We start from the raw sequence: 22,971 nt of genomic DNA, 5'->3' as shown, positions 1-22,971 counted from the left end.
CCTGCCACCACGGCCGGCTGAATGTTGCGAGGTTCAGCCTGGGGAGGCTGCTGGGGCCTTCTGCGGAGGCTCTCTGCTCAGAAGTCACACTGTGTTGAGTGGCTGAGGGAAAACGCACAAGTGGAGGGGGCCCCAGAGACTACTAAGACCAAGAAGACAAAACATGAGACAGATTTCTATCCTAAATATAAGCGAAATTGCAGACCTAGGGAAAAAATCCAGGCTGCTGAAATGACAGACGCCTTTCCAAACGTACACTCGAGAGAATGCCACCCACCATTTTGCTCTCAGACGGCAGGTGGAATGCTCTTTGAAGCTGCCTAAGGCTCGGCGCAGTGACCTGCCCCTAGAGATCTTCCTTCAAGCAAAAGGAAGAGGAGGGCCGAGCTGCAGAGAACATGAAGCTGGGTCTGTTCTCAGTCTGGCCCTGGTCCTGCCTGTGTCTTCCTCTGTGCTCGGAAGGTCTGTGCCGGCCTCAGCATGGAGCTGGGGTGCGGGCAGGGGAGCCATGGGAAGCTGGCAGGTCAAGCAAAGGGCCCCCCTTCCCTCTCAACTGATCAGGCTCCAAAACAAGGGCGCCCTGAGCTGGGAAGTCGGCGTGGACCTTCTCCAGGTGGCAACTCATCGCCTCCTGCCCAGACTGAGCTTGCTGCTCCGATTTTTTTCTTTTTTCTTTTTTAAGCAGGAATACTTCTCATGCGATTCTACCCTTTTCTAAAACTCATGTGACCTGATTGCAGATCCAGGGCTGCTGGGCCCAGAGCTGCCCTTACGTGGAGGACTGCGACATGTGCTGTCCCTGGTCACAACACAGTCCCCTGACCCCGAGGCTTTATTCTGTTGCCAGGGTCATGTCTTCTGGACTGTTCTTGGGATGTCTAAATTTGCACAATGGTATGGGCTACAGGAGAAACATGTATTTATATCCCAGAGAAAATAAAGTTAAAACAAACGAACAGGAATATCCTTAATAAGGTGCCACAGGATTACCACCCCTTTCCTCAAGGCTTTCAGAGTAGCTGGGGGGAGGAGCAGCTGGGGAGAGGAGCAGCTGGAAGAAGGAGCAGCTGGAGGGAGCAGTTTTGTGACGGGTCCCCCTAAACCCACCCCCTACCCACAGTGAGCCTGCAGCCAAGGTGCCTCCCTACTCTGGCCCTGAGAGATCCTTCAGGAAACGGAGGAAGCAGGGACACAGCCCAGGCATTTGGGTAAGTATTTTTAAAAAGCTTTCCAATTCTGCTATTTTTTTCTCCTCACATTCAATATTCTTGGTTGCTAAGTGGGAGGAAATGTGGGGAGGTGGGTGAGGTGTGGAGAACTGAGGGAAAGCTGGCAACGTGAAAGCTGATGGGTTTCTGTTCTCATCTCTAAAGGGGGCACAGGCAAAGGAACGCGCTCCAGCCTGGGCCGCAGCCACCGGCCGGGGCGCATCGCCTGTTGGCTGGGCTGGCGGCAGACACTCCCCAAGCCCGCTGCTTCTGACAAGCTGGAAGGAAGGGGCTTTGGGGAACATAAAAACGAGCATTTTCTATTTCTGCCTAAAGACCCAGAAAAGTAGAATCTTTTTAAAATTAAAATGATCTTTATTTTCAGAACATGCCCACAAAAGGGAAGATCATCTTTTCATCAAGAGGAAGGCGGTGCTGCGCCATGGGCTACAGTCAGGAAGGGAACTCTGGTCCAATTCTTGCGCCCCAGCTGTGCACAGGGTCATGTGGCTTCCCAGAACACGCGCCCTCCCTGCTAGCTACACGGCCCATGGGCCTGTGGTCATCTCTGTTAATGTCAGTTCACAAGGACCCATCCTCTCCACAGGGTCCTGATCTTGACCTTCTTTTTTTTAACTACAGAAACTTTTGTAAAACAAAATCTCACATGGAATTCCACCTGCCCTTGGCTGCTTCCCCATGGCCCATCCTGCCTTTTCTGTCCCCGGGACCAGCGGTGGCAGACCGCGGTGGCAGACCATGGCCGCCAGATCACGTGCGTGCCTGCTGGTGGGCTGGGCTGGGCAAACCACACACTTATCACACATTTAGGATTGGGGTTTTATACATTTTTAGGTTCCTGACTTTTAAGAGCATAATGGGGGCTGCCCATACATCTTGCTTTCTGTGAGCTTGAAACATCTTCTGAACGAACGAGCAGCTATTGGAATTCACCCATTACAGCCCATCGCATCGCCAAGCTTCCTCTGCCGGGTGGGGCACACTCACACTCCACACATATGGCCCGAGACTTGAAAATGGCCACAACGGGCCACCAGGCGTCTTTCGGTGGCCTGCTGGGGGTCGACAGCCCACCCTCCTCAGAGTGTCTGCCTCTGCAGGGTGGGCCCCTTGCACTGGCCCGGCCTGTCCAGGCCTTGCCACGGCTCTGCAGGGAGGAGGGTGGGGGTTGGGGGCAGGAACATGACAAGGCGAATGAACTTCATCCGGCCAAGATACTCTTTCTGCCATAGAGAAAAGATAACCTCAAATACATTTTATTGTCCAATAGGACATTGTTTTTGCATTTATCTGCAAATTCATTTCAGCATATCTGTTTTTCAAATTCTTCTTGGGACTGGCCTTAACATTTGACCAATCCCCTCTTTAGTTAATGAAATACATAAAATCTTTGATGCAGGCTTAATTCCTGTTTGAGTCATGACTTTAATTTCTTGAAAACACGACTTTCATGCCAATAGCAATCTCTGCTCTCCTCGGCAGGCGGTGGCCCCACTGTCCATGCAGGCCTTTTAAATACTCCTGTAAGAATCTGATCTGGAACATACAGGTCCGGCAGAAGCAAAGCCCACTTCAATGTGGGTGGCGGGGTGATAATATGGGGGTAATGCTTCACAGTTTTAGTCTGAACATTTCACCTAAAATGCCGCATGGTGTGCTTGAGTGTGATATTGTTATGTTATAGAGTTACATGCTTATGATCTTGCAATAAAAGATTTTGTAGCAAAACAAGGGGTGTTATTTGTGCTAGACCCTGTATCACTGACCAGTCTATTCATACATTGTCAGATAGGCATCAACTGTGAGCTGAACCTAGTATGTCGCCGTGGCTACAAGAGCAAAAGAAACCCAGGATTCAGTGGCTTCATCAGCAACCGGGAGAATAATCCCTTTAAAGCTGGAGCACAGGAGGCTCCCCCACTATCATCTGCTATATCTGGGGACCTGGAAGGGCACCGGGGTGACAGAATAAGTGCCTGCTCAATGCCAGTCAGAGACGGCACAGGTGGGCAGGGACCCGTGCGGACACCACACGCGCCAGGCCCTGCAGGCCCTTACCTGGGATTGGTCAGGTTGTAGCAGGACTTCCATATCTGTAGCATGTGCTTGCAGGTGAGGAGCGCCTCATCCGGGCCCCGGCAGAGCGACTCCAGCTTCACCTTGGAAAACAGCAGTCTACGGTGGGGACACAGAGGAGGAGACAGCACACTCACACCAGACGGCCTCCACTGAAGAGAACCGAGTGGCCTGGCTCAGGGGTGGAAGCTACCGCACTCACTCGCAGTCAGGCGTCCAAGGCTTCCCAGGCTTCCCCTGACCACGGGAAGCCGTGGAAGCAGGAGCAAGGGCTCCAGAACTCCCAGCTCAGCCTGGGGCTTTGCCCAAGTCTCACCACGAAGGCAGGCGCAAGCACCCGACAGGTGGTAGTCAGTGAAGTGCTTCCGCGTGGCTCATTTTATTCAGCACACAGGGATTCCGTTAAGAGCACGCTTTTAAAGGACAACACCAATTTCTCTGTGAAACTTCAAAAATTCATTGAAAGCTTAACCTTGATTTACTTACAAAATTACACAGGAGATGGACTCAGTTGCTGTAAATACCTGCAAGTAACCTCCCACGACAACCCTCATCACATGCGGGTGAACGGATCTCATAACCCGTGAAAATCCGGAACTGAGGGCACAGGAGGAAGGGGTGCCTGGCCAACACCCTCCCCTCTCAAGTCTTCCCCGGCCCTGCTCGATAGGGGCCAGGACTTCACCAGCTTCCTCCAAAACCACCACCTTGTCCCTGTGTTTGTTGCCACTGATGTCTTGCCCCTCCACCCAGACCTTCTGAGTGCTAACCTCAGCCCCTTCCCTCTCTCCTGGCCCCCAACGCCCACATTACCCCACCCCCAAATCTGCTTATGTCCCTCTGCAGACATCGGCTCCCTTGGTCCGGGGCTCTCCACCACTCTCCCGTGCAAGCCCTGTCTTGGGTCCACACACCTTCCTTGGTGTGTGGACTTCCTTGGGTCCAGTGGACTTCCTGTCCCTGGACTTGACCGGTTCTATGAACCTGCCTCATATAGGCCTCCAAAGACAACTTTCCTTCCTCGCTTAAGAAACAACAGGGAGTCCTTATGGTCTGCAACAAGAAGTTGACATCCCGCATGGAGTCCTTTACGGCGCTCCGCCCCCAGCCACTTCTCCTTCACTTTCCCATTCCGTGCGTCTCGCCTGAAGGGCCCTTCACTCCTGCCCACAGGCTGTGTTTCCCTCCCAGCACCACGAACATACAGGCCAGGTCCTCAGCCTTGGTCTCTCCTGGTCCACGTTGCTCCTTAGCTCTTCCTAAATTCACCTAGGGCCACCCCCTCAAATTAGTCCTCTTCCACCGATGCCGCTTGCACCCCTTGACGGTCTCTGCTCTGCATGCACCAGACTAGCTGGCGTGGGCTGTTCATAAGGAGAAAAGGAGGGGAGGAGTTCCTGTTCCCCAAAGGCCTCCCACCTGCCCGGCATGGGCTTGGCACCTTGCAAACGAGATCCCAGTCCTCTTTGTAACACCCCTGCTCAGGAGCGGGTGTTCACCTCCCTTTCCATAAAGGAGCCCCAACCCCTCTCCCGGGCTTCACTCCCACAGTGCCCAGGGCTGTGCTTGGCGGTCAGCCAGCCTTCAGTCAGCATTTGCTCACCGACTACTTTCTCTGTAAGACACAGAAGATAGAGAAATGCGTTTCTAGTGACTTGACTTAGACACGAAGGAGAATTCCTCGACCGCACACCGTGTAACGGCCTTGTTGGAAGGCACTTTGGAGGAGAAAAGTCTCTTTTTTCCCCATGGTCCTGAGACGGAGTGAGGCTGGTGCTAACCGGCCGCTGCCCAGGCTCGGGGATGAGTCCGCCCCACCCACGCCCTCTGGATGGAACCCAGGAAACCCAAGGGGCCGCTCGGGGCTCCCAGGGGGTCGGGGTGGCAGTGTCCTCAAGCCCAGGATTGCAGACACCTGCTGAGGCAACGACGAGCCAGGTGAGGGGAGGGACGAGGTCTCTGACCCACAAGTGGCACAGAAAGTGAGCTGAGGCGTGAGGAGGAGAGCACTCGGCTTCTGCTCAAAAGCTTCTCCTGGAAGTTCCCTGAGGCCTTTCCCGGACCACCTACAAGGCAGGAGGGCACTCAGGGTGTCTGGAGGGCGTGTTAAGGAGCCAGAGCTATCATCTGCTGATGTCTTTATGAGCTCACAGGGGGTTGATCTTTTCCACTGGAATCCCCCACCAAACTGGGGTCAATGTGTTACCACGGAAGGAGAAGCTGCCAAAGGGTCCCCTGTCCACTTCTGGTGGAGACCTACCGGAGGCCAGTGGTGCCCCTGGGTGAGGGCTGGTTGCTGCGTGGTTTGGGCCAGGGGAACCCCGCCCGGGACTGTGGTGACGTTCTGTGGGAGGCAGCCCCAGCTACTCCGGCTCAGCCCAGCTCGGGCTTCGAGCAGGTGGGGAGGGTCTCCCTGCACAGGCATTGCTGAGGCTCTAAGAGTGATGAGGAGTGATGCGCTGTCCCGGATGCCAGCACCCATCCTAAGCCTCAGCTTGGGCGAACAGTTCTGTGCCAGCCTTCTTGGCTAGAAAAAGAATTTCTAATTAACATGAAATAACAGCTTTCAAACACTTGACTGAGGATGTGGAACTGAAAAGGTGTGGGCTGGGTTTAAGGGAACCAGACAGGAAGAACAATGGTGGGGCTCTGAGCACAAATGACGGGAAGGGAAGAAGAGGAACAGCAGGAACGAGCACGGCAGAGAAAGGAGGCCAGAAGCCCAGGCAGGGGAGGCAAAGCCGAGGAATGAAGGCAGGGCACCAGGACACCGCCTGAGAGAGACTGCTCCTTGTCACCTTGCCACCCTCCCCCAACCCTCAGCTCGTGTGCGAGGCCGAGACAATGCCTACAGGGAAACAAGGGACCCTCGTCATCCTATTTGCCAAACTCGCTCATTTGAAGACTGCTGGAAAACCTCAGGCTGGGTGTGCGCTACCTTAGCACAGACATGGAGAGGATGCAAATGATGATTAGGGTTCATTTGCTGCAGCACATGCCCAAAGGTGTCAGAGACTCCATCCACTGGGGGACCCCCGAGGCAAGAACCAGAGCAAGTTATGGAAATGCTTGGGGCAAACCAGCACTGACGGCATTTCCCTACGTGGAGCTGTCGATGGCTCAGAGAGGGAAGCAGCTTGTGTCAGGCAAGACCGTTAGGTGGCCACCCCCCCCGCCCCCCCACCAAAGTCCAACCATGGATTCAGGTGTTTCTCTGAGTTAAGAAGTCACCTGCTGGGAAAACGGTCTACTCCTATACCCTGTCCCTGGCTCAAAGTTCACTAACCTCATTAAAAATTGTTTTGTTTAGAGACTCATTGAAAACTTACAGGAAATTAATGAAGACGAGGAGAACCTTGCAGAAGTATCAGTGGGGCTGTCATTGACAGCCCCCGCCTCATACCTCACACGACGCCTTCCGTTTCCCGGCTCCCGCCCACGTGCTTACGCTCGGTGTGCCCACTGCCTGTCCTGCACCCTCCCCACTCCTGCCACGGGCACCTTCTTCCATGTGTCACCCTTCTTCACGTCCCTGGGTCTCTGCACATGCCCTTTCTTCCACCTGGAATGCCTTTTCCATCCACTTCTTTTAAAGCATCTGCTCATCTTTCAAGACTCAGGTCGAAGAGCACCGTTTTCCTGAAGCCAGTCTTAGGTAACAGGAGCTATCTGTTTCCAAAGGGAAATCCAATTCCAGAAGGAATGCTACTGTGGAGTAGTAAGCCATAGCCGGGAACCTTCTGCCGTCAGGACAAGTGACATAGTAACAGCAGCAGCTGCCGGGCATTGGAAACATTTAACCCCTGATCCCTATGACAACCCTGCAAGTCAGGTGGGGAGTGCGGCCCTCGCCCCAGTCCACCGTGTGGGTCACTGGTGGCACAGACACACAAACCCGAGACTCCAAGGCACCGAACGAGAACCCCAGGAGAAGGACTCACGATCACCACGGCACACGGCTGACACTCAGGACTCGCAGCACTTTCTAACCCGCCGCCAGACACTCACCGCCTTGAGATAAGCGAAGACACTCACGGCCCTGACACTTTCTAACCCGCCGCCCAGACACTCACCGCCCCGTGTTAGCTGCGGTGTGGAGTGAAACGTGGTACAAAATACGCCCCTTGTTAGTGAAACCAACAACCTTTTGGTCTGCAGGCCAGCGTTTAACCCACTGAGCCACACCAGCCAGAGTGAGAGGATTCTTCAAATAAAGCCATGTTTGGCTTAGGACAGAGATTAGGGAGAATTCATCACGGTCCAGGTGCAGCTCTGGGCCACGTGGCCTTGTGACATCACTGGGCACCTTAGGGAGTGTATCCAAGCGTCCCCTTCTCAGAGCCAGGTTTCATGTCTAATGATCAGCCCAGGAAGACCTTCCTGATGCCCTGTCCCGACCACCCGCACTCACCTCCAGCCCATCATTCTAGTTTAGCTCTACTCTGGGCCCCACTCCGCATCCCAACTCCAGACGCCACTCCTGAGCTCATGTCGACCTCGCTTCTCCCTGCCCATGCGCATGGTGACCACCTGCCTGCCGGGAAGGCCCCCCGCCAGCGCCCCTCCCACTGCGCCTGTGAGCGTCTCATTGTCTGACACCTCCTGTGACCCCTGTCCCCAGGCAGAATCTACCCCCTTCTTCATCTCGTGCCTCATGTGCAGAAACTACTCTCACGCTCTGTTTGCTCCCCCCACACCTGTGCAGGTGACTCCCTATATGTCAGGGCCTGATCACAAACTTGTTCATCCTTTTGTCCATCACTTTTAAAGTGCCCAGTAAGCCACTGAAGCTCCAAAGAGGAATAAGAAACGGAATCTTCTTCCCAAAAGCTCACAGCCTTGTGTTATATTCACCAGCCAGAGGATGAACGCCTGAATAAAGCTCTTGGGCGGCGCAAAAGGAAGGAGACAGATTCTGTCTGGGGGCCATGACGATGCCAGAGAAGAAGTGGGACTTTCCCAGTCGAGGTGGGAGAGGCGCTGGGGCGGCCGGGGGGGGGGGGGGGGGTNGGGGGGGGGGTGGTGGTGGAGGGGGGGTCCGGGCTGGCAGGTGGAGCACCGGAGCCCAGGCAGGGAGGTGTGGCGTCCGCGGGGAGCTCAGCCGTGGTGTCTGCACGCTCGGACTGAAGCGTGGGGACTGAGATGGAGCTAAAAGGGTAGAGATCTCCAAATTCTGAACTCTAATACGTCTCGCAAAGCTTTCTCATGAAGACCTCCAAAGGAAAAAAAAGGTAGAAAAGTGTAGAGAAACACTAGAGCAACAATTCCCTCCAATCTGATTTGGCAGTATAAAAAACACACTCATTAAGGGCAAGTAGGAAGAAACAAGCGCATTAAAACACAAAACCCTCACTAATTAGCAGTGCTGTGAATGCTGTACTCGAGGCACCTGACTCAGAAGTGAAATCACAAGAACCTTGAACGCTCGGTACTCTGCGCCGATCTGCGTGTGCGCGTGGTCGCCTTTGGGCTCAGCACGCCAGGAACCTGCTCTTTGTCTGATGGATTTAGGCAGGTGTGCAAAACAGCTGTACAGCAGAGCGTGTGGGCTCTGCCATGGGGGCCCGGACCACTGTCCCCGACTCTCAGTTCCGGGGAGCCTGACCTGAGAGCTGCAGGGGCGTGGCTGCCAAACACCCAGAGGGCGGTGAGCACCTTTCACCAGGTAAGTGGAATAATAGGTGGGGCGGGGCAAGCATGTTGAAATAAAATTCTACCTCAAGAAGGCGGTTTGGCAGCCCTGGGTCAGAGTGGTCAGGGAAATGAAAGGGCTGTGCTGAGGCGCATGGTGACGAGGAGGAGAGAGATAGAAACTGGAAGCCAGGTGAGTCACCTGGGAACAAAGTCTGACAGGACGGAGAAGCGGCCCATTGCCTGGCAGAGACAGGTGTGTTACTGGATACACCTAACCAACTCTTCAGAGGGGAGTGAGGGGTTTCTTCCAGGTGACAGTGTGGCTTTCGTGAAGGAAATCCATCTCAGTTCACGGTTACCAACATTTCGGATGGCCTACTGTGTGCTGGCCCCGGAGTCTCTGCTCTCCTGGCTGGGTTTTCCAAGCAGCCAGATGGCAGAAGGTGTTGCTCTCTGCAAAGAGCAGCCTCGGACCCCAGGCTGGATCACTGTCACCGAAAATCAGTGCCTTCACCGGCCTGTGAGCTGCCTGGCCTGACACAGCAGAACAGGGTCCCGAGACCAGCAGGCAAGCCAACGGCACCAGGTTTACAGCTGTGCAAGCCCCAGAGCCCAGAGCACCCTGAGGACCCTCTGACAACGGCTGGAAGGCACAGGGGGGTGGGCAGCCAGCTCATGTGATGCTCCCACGAGACCACAAATGCTGCTTCAGGTCTCACTAAAGGTGAATGAATAAATGTCACCCAGAGGAACGCTCTGCCTGCTCATCTGTTACAAAGAAAACATGGTTTCTTGGATGGTCTGGTTTCCCTCATTGCTGTACTGACATGCTCTTCACTGGCTTATTTAAAAACACACGGATCTTTTCCATCAGCCAAAAGCTGGAAAAAGCCTTGAGAGGGCCTGTAATGGTTTGCTGCTCAGGGTGCAGTGCAGGGCAGGCGCCCCAGGGAACTGGTGAGCAGTGCAGATTCCCGCCCACTCTAGATGCAGGGGGTCGTCTGGGACAAGGTTCCTGGCAATCTGTGTGCAAACCGCAGTTGAAGAAGCACCATGCAGGTTCCTAACCAGTTCCTAACTCTCTGTCCTAACCTTCGATGGTGTGATTTTTTTAAAAGACCTCCAGGAAAGAATTCCCATAGTCCCTACACTCAGGAAGACATGTATGTCTTTCTTTCCCACAAGAATTTTGGAAGTATTCCTTTCTTAAATTCAGTGGGAATTCTGATCAACCACTTACATTAAGGTCACAAACAAAGGGCACCCCACCTGTGCTCCTGAAGAGAACACTCCCATTCTTTCTGGAGGGAGGCCCTGGCTGGCTTTCCGACGGCTGCGCTGTAGCCTGTCCAGGCCCTCCCTGCGTGTCTGCAGGGAGGGGCGCCACTGACACCCGCACAGAGGGCACCTCCGGGGCCTGCAGAGTGTGGAGCAGTCACTTCTGTGCTGGGCGCTCCTCGGGACCAGGGAGCCTTTGGCATTGGGCCAGCACACTGCAAAAGTAACCAGGTCTGAGCATCTTCAAAATATGCACAGACCTAAGAGACCTCTGCCAGCAGGTTCGGCTCACGGGCCCCTAGATGGAAACCCCTGGTCTCCAGGCTTCTCAGGGATCGAGTCTCAGTACCCGGTTCCCTTTACAAACCCCCAAAGCCCACACTGAGTCCTGGTCAGTTTAGCAACAGAGCCACCAAAGCAGAGTGTGACGAGCAGGGCTCTTCTTGTCCCCGCCCTCTCAGGGACAAAGCCCTGGTGCGTAACTGACCCTGGTGGCGCACTGGCAACGTCTGCCTGGGAACTCTGAACCACTGAGGGAGTTCTAGAAGTCTGACCACGGTTACTCAAGAGGGAGGTGAGGTACGATGTGCTGGTAAGTCTGGGCAGGTTGCTCAGCATTTCTTCCACGATGGCCTTGCTGTCACTGTCACTGTCACCCCAGCCCAGGCTCTCAGATCTGCTGGTTGCTGGGGAGATCGCTACCCCACGCACTTAGCAAAGAAGGTGCCAGGAGCAGACCTGTCTCAGCAGAACTTAGCAGTCCCTCGTCCTCAGCTGGGAGGCTGCTCGTGAGTGGCGGGTGCCAGGACGGTCCCCGCGGTCCCAGAGGGTTCGGCTGTGCCTCCTGCTCTCCTCTTTCTGACAGGCAGGAGCTCCTGTAAGATCCCGTATCAGTTACATTTCGTTTCTCATTTCAGTCAAAGTGTCAACAATCTGGAATACTCCCCCATCCTTCCAGCGATATTTTTAGAACAAACAACTGACAAATTTAGCTGAAATAAATCACCTCAAGAAACCCCAGTTTGGCTTGTTTTTTGCTCCTGCTTCAACTAGTAATCCGATTACCGTCCCTGAGCTGGCACTCAGCTGGAAGCGANCTCGTCCTCAGCTGGGAGGCTGCTCGTGAGTGGCGGGTGCCAGGACGGTCCCCGCGGTCCCAGAGGGTTCGGCTGTGCCTCCTGCTCTCCTCTTTCTGACAGGCAGGAGCTCCTGTAAGATCCCGTATCAGTTACATTTCGTTTCTCATTTCAGTCAAAGTGTCAACAATCTGGAATACTCCCCCATCCTTCCAGCGATATTTTTAGAACAAACAACTGACAAATTTAGCTGAAATAAATCACCTCAAGAAACCCCAGTTTTGCTTGTTCTTTGCTCCTGCTTCAACTAGTAATCCGATTACCATCCCTGAGCCGGCACTCAGCTGGAAGTGACCCAGACAGGTAGGCTGAACAGAAAACACTGGGGAGTCACACTGCCCTGCTGTGGGGACCTGCTCCCGTGCCCGAGTGTGGCGCCTCTATGAGGACAGCCACTGCATGCAGCACCATCCACAGAGCAACAAGGCACCAGCCCCGGGGGCCAGGGCGGGTTCTCAGGGGCTCTCGGAGTGGAGGGGCTGGGGGCTGAGGGTGGGAAGTGAGTGCAGGGCAGACAGCTGCCCTGGGGCTGTGAGTGGGATGGTGAACACGGTGGGCCTGGTAGCGAGCCTTCCCATCAGACTGCGGGCTGTAAGAAGAAATCGCCGTCCTTCCTGACCACACAGCCACTGGTTGTCTCCAAACGGAGAGCGGTGGTGAACCCAAGAGGGTCTACTACTCTGCCACCGCCCTGAGGCCATCTCTTGGGCATGTGTCCCTGTCTCTGCTTCTGGCCCAGCTCTCTTGGCCCTGGTTTCCCCACATTCCCAAGTTTGAGGCTGGGAGCCCAAGTGAACAAATGAGACACTGGGGCCCATTTCGGCAGCCATGGTGGGTGTCAAAAAGATGGGACCCTCGCCCTCACCCAGACCTGGAAGGGAAGGCGTCTAGACTAGAAGGGACCAATGAAGTTCTGTGAGAGAGGAATGGCTCCTCCCACCTGCAGGGAGGAAGGGGTCAGGGAGGAAGACACCGCAGGTGCTGCGGAGCTGGACCAGCTCCTCGGGACCCAAGACAGACAGAACTTCTCTCTGGCCCAGGGGGCCGAGTGGGGCCCTGAGTCCCTGCCCCAGAAGCCTGCGGCTGTGAATCCCGGCTTGTTGCACGAGCCCCACCTTCTCTGTCTCAACCTCCCGTGTGTCCTCACTCGGGCCGTCATGAAAAGCTCGGCTTGTCTCAGTGATGCCAAGGGACACTAGGGACAGGACCTCCGTTCATGGGGGGCTAAGTGCTAACAGGGAGCCCTACCCCCAATGGTGGGGGGGACTCTGGCCACGGTGATGATCTTTGCTGCTTCTGGGGCACTCAGCACCTCTAAAGTAACCCTGCACAAGGCTCTGTGGACCACGCGGAGGCGGGAACGGTGCTTTCCTCCCTGGGCTCACTCTTGGCAGAAAGTGGGGTACTCCCCAGCTGTGAACTCGGGGGGATGCTCAAAGGACTGTGAGTCTAATCACCTCCCGCTGGGCCATGGATCCCGCCAGCTGTTCTCAGGTCAGGGTTCCCATGAGAGTAATAATCGGACAGAGTTGGAGATTCTCTTCTTTCCCTTGCTCTCTGATGCTCTGGTTTATTTGTAAATAGTAAACTTTACCGTAAACTGCAAAAGACTGCTACGAATGACCTGACATCCATTCACCTGCCTTCGCGCTGTCTGACGTTTCCGCACAGCGGGCTGGGCCACCACTAGCAGACGCTCTGCGAGAGGCCCTCACGGTAGGTCGACACCACCTTTCTATCACTGGTGTGACAGGGCCCAGGAAACACCGAAGTGCACAAGGGAAGGAACGCAGGTGGATGCATGTGTGGGGCCGTCAGTGTTACCCAGGCAGCGCACAGACAGGAACCGGTGTCCACAGCACGCCGGGTCCTGAGCTGGGCGCCCAGAGGCTCACAGGAGACGCCCTGTGCGAAGTCTGAGGATGCCGCTGCCTGCTTTGAGCTGCTGCATGACATTTACGAGGGCCGAAGTAAGTGAACCTCCTGCACGCCACCGCTTGGGAGGGGAGCTTTGACATGGCTGCCCAAGCCTGGTCTCCTCCCCGGGCCGGCTGCCAGGTCTCCTGGGCCTGGGATTTCCTGTGTGGACTTTACACTGGGGACAAATAGCCACACGCACACCTATACTTGTCACGGGGACATGGGCCAGCAGCAGCTCCTAACTGAGGTCACGGCTACCCTGGCCCCAGAGAAAGAAGGATCCTCTCCTGAACCACCTCGGCTTCAAATATATTTTTCCTCTATTTTCTCTTTCCAGTTCCTCTGCCCTTGTCTCTTAAACACGTGTTTCTGTTTCTAAGTCATTGATTTAAAAAAAAAAGACTATTTATTTTTAGAGAGAGGGAAAGGGAGGAAGAAAGGGGGAGAGAAACATTGATGTGCAAGAGAAACAATCGGTTGCCCCCTGCACATCCCCAGTCAGGACCCTGGCCCTCAACCCAGGCATGTGCCCTGACTGGGAGTCAAACGGGCGATCTTTTGGTTTGCAGACCACGCCTATCCCACTGGGAGCCACATCAGTCAGGGCGACTTTTCATTGACTTTTGGCGGGGGTTGTGTGGAGTCAAGCACCTACATTTACTGAGGGCAACACCATAGGCCCCAAACCTCCCAGGAAGATCACACGATTGGGCTGGTGTGGCGTGAGTCTGCTGCCTGCGTCAGGAAGTCCCCTCTGGAAGAACTGTGGCTTCACCATCCAGGGCCACAGAACCCCAAGGTGGAAAGGGACCTCACCATCTATTTTCAACTTCCCAAGAATGCTGCAAACCCTCTACCACCATGCAGGTCAATAAGGAGAGACCAGAAAGCCGATTAAAAACCAACTACGGTAAAATACGTAAAATTTACCATTTGTAAGTGGACAGCTCAGTGGCATTAAGTACATTCACACTGGTGTGTAGCCATCCCCACCACCCACCTCCAGGACATTTTCCATCTTGCAAAACTGAAACTCTGTCTTCATCAAACAGTAACCCCGACTCCTTCCACCGGCCCCTGGCCACTTCCTGCCCCTGGGATTCTGATTATTCTGGGAACCTCACATACGAGTAAGTTTTTGTCCTTTTGTGATTGGTTTACTCCACTTAGCATTACGGCCTCTCAGTTCCTCCGTGTGTCGGCATTCCCTTCCTTTTCAGGGCTGAACAATATTCCACTGAATGCAGACCCCATGTCCTGCTGATCCCTCACTGCTCAGTGGACACGTGGGCTGCTTCCGCCGTGTGAGTAACACCGCGATGGACGTAAGTGGGCAGTAGCTGTTCGAGTTCCTGCGTTCAATTCTTTGGAGCATTGACTCAGACGTGGAATTGATGGGTCATACAACAACGTGTTGTTAATTCCTTGGGGGAATGTCTTCCCCCTGTGGCACCACTTCACAGTCCCGCCAGCAGAGCACAGAACCTCCGTTTTCTCCACGTCCTCGTCAACCCCGGCCCCACAGTAGTCACTGCACCGCAACACCCCCAGTCTGTTCCGACTCCAGTGGAGTTGCTCTGCGGGAGTGTGTGTGCGGCAGAGCGAGGAAGACGTGATGCCGTACCTGCCGAGTAACTTTTTTAAACCAGACGTAGATGGAGAGTCCACTCAAGTGAAGGGTGATGCCCACCATGTTTTCCAGTTTGTTGCTGAGATTAACAGGGAGAGCAGGACAGCCTCGCTCACCTGCGCGGGTGGTTCGGACAGAGCACGCACCATCTGCCTCTCACTGGTGGCAGCAGCGGTGTCCCCAGCGCCCAGCACTGTGCTTGTGCTGTGGTGGGAGCTGAGTGCTTCGAAGGTGCAGGTTGAGAGCACAGACGTGGAGGCGGAGGCCAGACAGCCCGGGTTCAAATCACGACTCCACCATTTTCTAGGTGCATGAACTAGTGGCATAATCTTGGACAGATTACTTACCCTCTCTGTGCCTCAGTTTCCTTATCTGTAAAATGGGGATAATACTACCTACCATGGTTCTGAGGTTGATTAAACTACTTGGAACATGTTAAGTGCTGACAGGAAACAAAGCCATGTGTAAATCTAGTGACCATGATTGCTACGTGAGTGAGTGAGTGAATGTTATGTATGTTCACTTCTTTCCATGGAGTTCACGCCTGCTGGTGTAAAAGAAGTGTGATTGTTTCACAGAGTCTGCCTTCACACATGCAGGGCAGAAGACCCCACACAGAGAAGATGTTGTGGACGAGGTTCCGGTCTTCCGGTCAGGTGACTGAGCGTCAGTTTCAGCACTCGGGATACGACGGAGTCACGTCTGCAGCAGGAAACACGCTCGGAAGAGTTGTCCGAACACCCATAATGACGCCCCTGGTATTCGTACCCTTCAGAGGTTTCCAAAACTACTGTCTTGCACTTTGTGGTAACATGGTGGTTTCTTAAGTGGGCTATTGACCTGATACCCTCCCTTCGAGCACATGAAGAGGGACCTGTAGATATTCTTTTTAAGTAGGAAAGAGTAAAGTTAAAACCAACTAAAAATGTGTCATTAAGAAAAGTGCACAACCTCTGTTTATTTCAGGACAAGAAGTCAGCCCTGGCAGAGCCCTGGCAGCCACCGTGGGGCTTGCTGAACCGGAGTGACACACTGCAGTTACTCTCAAACTCTCAAAGCTGCCACAAGTACAGTATTACCTGACGCATTTTCCAAAGACAAAAAGCAACAAACCACCAGTTCTCATCCCAGCATTTCACCTAAAAAGGACTCTCCACGGCAGAAACACAAAGTCTGTGAGGGCCTGGTCAAAGCCCCGGCCCACGGACTGCCGCCCCGGGTGGGACAGCCCCGCGGAGCACAAAGTGGCAGGGTGATGAAAGCAAGGTCACACACAGTGGCAGGCACAGTGGCCAGTGGAACCAAGCAGAAAGCTCGGACACGGGCAGGATCCCACATGTGTAGACATGCAAGACAAAAGTGGCACGGTGGAGCAAGAGGGAGAGGAATCTGTCCAACATGGCGTGCCGGGACAACCGGGTATCACACGGGAAGAAAATGACATCGGATCGCTCACACTGCACACGGGTGGAGCGGTCAACTCCAGGCGAACTCCCCACTTTCACTGGGGAGACAGCTCGAGCTTCTAGAAGGCAGGTTAGGGGCCTATCTCCGTGATCCTGGAGGCAGCCCAGGTCTCTAACGAGGCACCGGAGAACCATCCATGGAAACATAACTGAGGGATTCAGCTACTTTTAAATCAGTAACTCCTGTTCATCAGAGGATGTCAGTAAGAGAAAGCAAAGAGTAAGCACAGATTGGGAGATGTTTGCAACACATTTAACCAACAACAACGAAAAAAGCACATGTAACCATAATCTATAAAGAAATCTTACAAACTAGTATGAGAAAGGCAATCCAATCAGAAAAAAGACCTCTACACGTGCTTCACGAGGAGAGAAGCTAAATGACCAATAGACCAAAGAACAGGTGTCCAGCCTCACCAACAAGGACACACAACCTCAACGCACAGCGGGACACCACTAACCAGCAAGTACACGACCAAAAGTAAGTCTGAGGACACCCAGGGTTGGTGCTGCAGCCACGTGGGTCCCCAGGCCCTGCTGGTGGGAGTGCACTGTGGCACTGCCACAGTGTTTTGGAAAACAGTTGGGGGTTGTTGGATAAAACTGAAGATTTTACACATATCCTATGACCCGACAATTTCATCCTGGGTGTACACTTAAAGAAACGCTTACTCATGGGCATCGGGGTATGTGAGCGAGAATGTTTACAGCAGCATTCATTGTTCATAACAGCTGAAAACAACCCACGTACCCACTGAGAGCAGACTAGAAAAATAAATCTTGGTATACTTATACAATAAAAGCTATTCATAAGCATAAATGAATAAATTGCTGCTGTATGCACTACGGACGAAACTCTGAACATAATGTTAAGCAATGAAAGCAAGCAGTACGCAGAGACTTTCAGGACGATTCCATTTAAAATTGTAAACATGCAGAACTAAAATTTTCCTTATTCAGGAGTACAAACATACATGGCACTCACAGAACCAGTAGCGCACAGGTCACTGCTCAGTGCACAATTCGGAATGGTGGTGGACAGGGAGGCGAGAGGTAAGGGGACAGGAAGGGACACACAGGCAACTCACAGGCTGTATTCATGCTCTTTCTCTTAGACAAAGAAGGGCTATACATATATTAGTAGCATTATTATTTTAAATATGTTTAACAAATAGTCTTTTCTTAATATTTAATAGCAATTTTAAAAGATTCTAAAACACCGCATTTGAGAGCACTGTACTAGTAATAACAATCATAGTAAATTCCTATGAGTAATGGAGTGACTGCCACGTAATGATTACAACGAAGGCATCGATCCCAAAGCCTTAAATGCTCTGGCTGAGACAGCACACGCCCTGGCAGTTCTGGCCTCTCTGTGTCCATCCTTGCTGCTAACGCGAAATGATCAAAGTTGGTATTTAAGTACCTGGAGAAGCTTTAACGGGGACCAGAAAGTTCTGTAATTCTCTGCACCAGGCTGAGAGGCTGGCGGGGCCAACTCTGGGTAGAGCAGTTGACCAGTGGGAAAGAGTTCACATGGGGGTGTCTGACCTTCTCACATCTCTGGGCCACAGTGGAAGAAGAAGAGTTGTCTTGGACCACACATAATCACAAAATAATCTTATAATGTTTTAAGTAAATTGACGAGCTTGTGTTGGGCCGCATTCACAGCCATCCTGGGCCACACACAGCTCATGGGCTGAGGGTCAGACACACCTGAGGCAGGTGCTGACCACACGTCAATTACGCACTTGGTCTGTGGCAGGTATGGCTCGGGGGGGGGGGGGACGGGACACAAGGAACATGAGGCATTCCTGGCTTCTGAGAGTCTGCGGTTCTGCCGGAGACAAGCCTGTCACAAGCCAAAGGGGAATACTACGCGACAGGTGCCCACATAATCTTGTCTAGGCTGGCACTGGAATGTTTTACCCAGGTTGGGGACAGCACATGGGATCTGCTGACTGCATCCGGCCCCACTTTTAATCAAGCGTTCTCAGGAAGAAGTTTCTCATCACAAAGGAAGAAATACAAATATTTAAAAAGCAAACAAGTCATCGGCTGCTCTCAGACCTGCTGACATATGCTTTGCTTTTTTGAGCTCACAGCTTCACATTAGAATAACAGGCTTGCATTCCTCAAATATCCCCACTGCTGTTCCTATATCGCTGGAAAAGGCTGTCAGCTGCTGTCACTTGGAGGCACTGCCATACTAGCCACCACTGTTTACTGCTTACAATGTGGTATGGCTGTTAGTTGAACAAGCCGGCTCTGGATGACACCCCAGGCTGTGTATGCAGGCGCCACATGTGTTGTCTCACATCTTAGGAAGGTGTGGGGGGTGGGGGGGTGGGAGGCAGGGAAGGCTGCTTTATAAATATTGATGAAACGGAATTTAATTGCATCAGGCGGTACTCTACTGCTGGGTAGAGGACCGCAGGTTTTTTTTAAAGTGCTTTCACTGCTTCAAGGTTCCCCGGGTGAAGGGGCTTCGATAAGAGCCAGACATACACTTGGTGTGCAAAAGAGCAAGTTTGAGATCTGCAAGAAGCAAACACCCAAGCAAACCTCTTTCATTCACTCTGCATAAGTAGCTGAACCTACAAAAGAAATCTCTCCTCAGAGTCTCCCGGATTATAATGAGAATTTTCTCGCTGGGGGAAGAGAAGTGCTCTTTTCACTGGGAGACAAAGACATGTTTGTAATGGAAATGTGTGAACTGATTTTCCAAGGAGAGCCGCTGAAACTCACTGATCAAAAACACACTGAGGTGATGAGAAATCATGCCCGTGACTAAGAGGATCCACTTAAAATTTGTGATTGCACTTATTTCATGGAAGTGCAGAGAGCCAGTGGGGGCCCCGGGCTCCATTCCACCCCTCTCCTCCTGTTCCCGCTGCCCCTGCTGCGTCCGCCTGCCCCACCCCCCCAGCCCCTGCCCCAATACTGACCCTGCCACTTAGACAATTAGAACCTGCCTGGCATGCAGGACTGTTTACTCGCCACTGTGTACCAGTTACCTAGCTACTCCACCGAGTACAAAATAGCAGCCGAGTAGTCCAAAAGACAATGTCTTCTCAGCAAAGCCTAACCGGCAAGCCTGAATGCTGGGATTTCAAGGAAAGAGAAAGGTAAGCAGATAATTCGAGCACAGGGCCGTTGATAATGACAGTTCTTATGTTACGTACAAATATTGATTGACTGATTTAAGGAATTCCATTTCCTAGAGAATAAAACCAAGGCAGAAAGAGGTCAGCTTATCCTGGTCAAAGTTGCCAAAATGTAACAATCCCCTGAAACTAGCAGAAGCCCTGGGTAACTAAGTGCAGGACCAACAAGCTCTAAAGCCCTGTGTTTCCCCAAGTTTCAGTCCCGGGAGTTCGCTCGCTAACTAAGTGCAGGACCAACAAGCTCTAAAGCCCTGTGTTTCCCCAAGTTTCAGTCCCGGGAGTTCGCTCGCTGTAACGTTTGCCATTCCCAGGTGTATCGATCAATATTTTCTTAATATTTTTCTTTTAACTGACTTCAATGCACCTCATTAAAACAATTCTTAGTCTCCCTCTGAGTGATAATTTCTCAGAGGGAAATATCAAATCATACTTTGATATGCAGTTATACTTTTCTAATGCACATCTAAAAAATATATAACTATTAAAATAAAAGTGTTCATCCACCACCATCTGAGATCACCCTGTGCGCGCCAAGAGTACCAGTGCACAAATGGATTGAGAGTTTTAAGTTGACAGGGACGAGCTCGCAGACTACAGCCGACCCTCGAACAACACGGGTTTGAGGTGCATGGGTCCACTTCTACACAGGTTTTCTTCAATAAACACTGTAAAGAAAGCTATTTTCTCCTTCTTAATAACACTTTCTTTTCTCTAGCTGACTTTATTGTAAGAACGCAGTACATATTACATGTGGCATACAAAAATGTGTAATCGACCATTTATATTTAGGGAGAAGGCTTCTCTCATCAGTAGGCTGTTAGCAGCTAAGCTTTTGGGGACTCAGAAGTTCTCCCTGGGTCTCCAACTGTGCTGGGGGCCGGCGCCCCTAACCTCCGCATCAGTCAAGAGTCAACTGCACATCCGTTTCTAAATATCATGAAAACACAACGAGTGCAGGGAATTTTGTACTATTTGTCCTCAGGGCGTCTGTGGAGGACTGAGATTAGGGAGAAGGGAGTTGGTGTAGGAGTAAATTCAGTAACCCCTGAGTCAGGAAAAACAGAAGCGGGGCGCACTCACATGAAATTTTCCGGGTACTCGCTCAGGGCCATGTCCACGATGTTCAGGGCGTCGTGGTGGTGCTTCTGCGCGGACAGCAGCAGGGCCAGCAGGTGCAGGGCGTTGGCGTCGTCGCCTTGCAGCTGCAGTGCCTGGCGCACGTACCCCAGAGCCTCTGGTATCTGGTTGAAAACACAGCCAGGACGAGTTTTGAAACACACACACGCCCACACATGGCCACCATTTCAGTATCTGCTTCTCTGGAACCCTCAAGAGTCGTTTCACCCAGGAGGGGGGTCGGGGGTGAACTCTGGGTTTAGGCCCAGCCTCTGTGAAAGTGCCGGGAGGTTCACGGCGAGCGGGAGCTTGGGCGCTGCCTTCAGGCCCCGGTCGGATCTGTGAAGTGATTCTCTCCTCTGTGTAACTGCCAACACCAAATCTTTTCTTTTCCCCACGTGAACCCTTTGTTTTTTCCCACCAAATGGATCTCATTTTGACCCCGCTTGAGACAATTTCACCAAATGGGGGCGCAGAGAAATCGCCAGAGTTTTTTAGTGAAATGAAACTGCCCCGGCTGAGCTGTTCTCAGTGTTTAAAGCATGACCGACACTGAAGTGCTGGAGTCCTGAAAGCGCTCAGAGCTTTCCTGTGGTCCCGTCCAAGGCCCTTTGCCCGGGTTCCCCATCAGACATCAGGGATAAACAGGCAAGCAAACAGAAACCCCACACCTTCCCAAACTACAACCCAGACACTCCACCCAAGAAACACATGGCGATGCCACGTTAAACTCAAGCAGGACCAGACACAGCCTTACCCTTCCGTGTACGACCGTCTTTCTTCACGATGGATGGGAAAACGCACACATAATGAACAATGAACACCCGAGTTTCCACGCGGGTTTAGCAGTAACTAGGGAGAAGTGGGATTTGACGCTGGGTTTGGAAAGAGAGCTCGGGACTGAAGCTGGTCCCTGCACCGCTGGCCCTGGGACCCCTCTGCTGGCGCCCTCTCAGCCCTCCTGCTTCTTCCTAAACCCTCAGAAACTCACTCCTGAGCAGGAAGCCACAACTTTTGCTTTTCCCCCCTTCTGAAATGCCATTTTTGATGGATTTAATTACAAATGCTGGCTATGGGGGCTCTCTGCTTGCAGCCAAGGGAGATTATCTAGAAGGGAGATCGTCTGCCCAAACCTTCCTTTTTGGGAGGAAGCTGAGCCCAGAGATGAAATGACCTGAGCAAGGTCACCCAGCCATTGACCTCCTGAGACGAATGTGGCGCTAGGGGTTCCCATTCCTCTCCCACCCTCTGCTCCCAGTCCAATGGCATTGGCTCTAAAGAAAGAGGGCCGCAGGCCCCTTGCCCGTGGTCAGCAGGGAAATGCTGAGGTCTGGTGCTGTCGTGCTGCATGCCCACAACGGGCGCTCACACCCACAAGGGTCACCCCTCAGGGTGAGCACGGACGGTGCGAACAGCACCCAGCCTGGCAGTGTGGGGAGGGCCAAAGGGCAGGGGACACCCATGGCACCAATGTGCAGGGATGACCAAAGCAATCAGGGACACAGTGGTCCAGGGCTCAAAAATGTCCTGAAGGGAGAGCTGACTCGAAGGAATTCAGAGCTGGTTTCTTCATGCAGTGAGTATCCCTGAGTGCCTACCACCTGTCGACAGTGTTCCTTCCAACTGTCCAGTAAAGTAGCGATGATGATGGACACAGGTTCCTGCCCCCGCTGAATCTCAAGTCTAGCGAGAAAGACACTGACCAGGAGAGCTGGGCAAGAGAGAAGTGCAGGCCACCGCAGGGAGAGGCTCTGCAGAGGAGGGGAGAGAAGGGCCTGGTGGGGAGACAGGCCAGGTGGCCAGCTCCTAGCCCTCAGCTGTTGCAGCAGCAGCCCACGCTCAGCCCAGCTGTGAGCCACACCATGCCAGGTGAGAGGACCTTTACAGAAAAGGGAGCTGGGTCTCCTCAGCCCCTGGGTCCCCAGTGGGAGCCACCGCTCCGGGAAGTCAGATGCATGCCTACCGCCTGGGCTGCCAGGGGAATGGCATGTCTGGGGAAGTGACCTTCCGCTCACCCTCCAGTCAGCACTCAGGAATGTGCTGGGGTTACCACCAGTGTCTTGCACCTGGTGGGCAGGCAGACATGTGGCCAAAGTCTCCAGAACAGCTGGGAGGGGACGGGAGGGGATGCGAATGGCAAAGGCAGCTTCTGGAAGCTGCCAAAGAAAAGATGAAGGCCAGCGAACTCTGTCCCTTCTCTAAGAACTTTGTCAACTCTCCTATTTCAAGGAGCCACTATGTGGAATTGTGGCTACCTTCTACCAGTTTAGAGGAAATGGTGTCTTTTGTCTTTGTCTCCTGGCATCTTCCTGTCAAGCA

At 53.1% G+C, this 22,971-nt stretch overlaps 1 protein-coding gene across 6 annotated transcripts in view; it reads right to left on the bottom strand.

Annotated features, from left to right (window-relative positions):
- Positions 1-22,971, bottom strand: part of TTC7B (tetratricopeptide repeat domain 7B) — a 209,687-nt gene that overhangs the window by 60,048 nt on the left and 126,668 nt on the right. For all 6 annotated transcript variants that reach the window (XM_037031805.1, XM_037031806.1, XM_037031807.1 and 3 more), the window contains 2 exons: positions 20,617-20,777; positions 3,288-3,404 (listed from right to left, as the gene is read on the bottom strand). In XM_037031805.1, the coding sequence (XP_036887700.1) occupies positions 3,288-3,404; positions 20,617-20,777 (278 nt within the window). The remainder of the gene's footprint in view (positions 1-3,287; positions 3,405-20,616; positions 20,778-22,971) is intronic.

This window comes from Sturnira hondurensis, unplaced genomic scaffold, assembly GCF_014824575.4.
Source record: "Sturnira hondurensis isolate 20B ecotype Veracruz unplaced genomic scaffold, ASM1482457v3 Scaffold0021143, whole genome shotgun sequence".
Taxonomy (NCBI): Eukaryota; Metazoa; Chordata; class Mammalia; order Chiroptera; family Phyllostomidae; genus Sturnira; species Sturnira hondurensis.
Note: the sequence above shows the minus strand (reverse complement) of the source record. Positions and strands in the feature narration are given on the sequence as shown.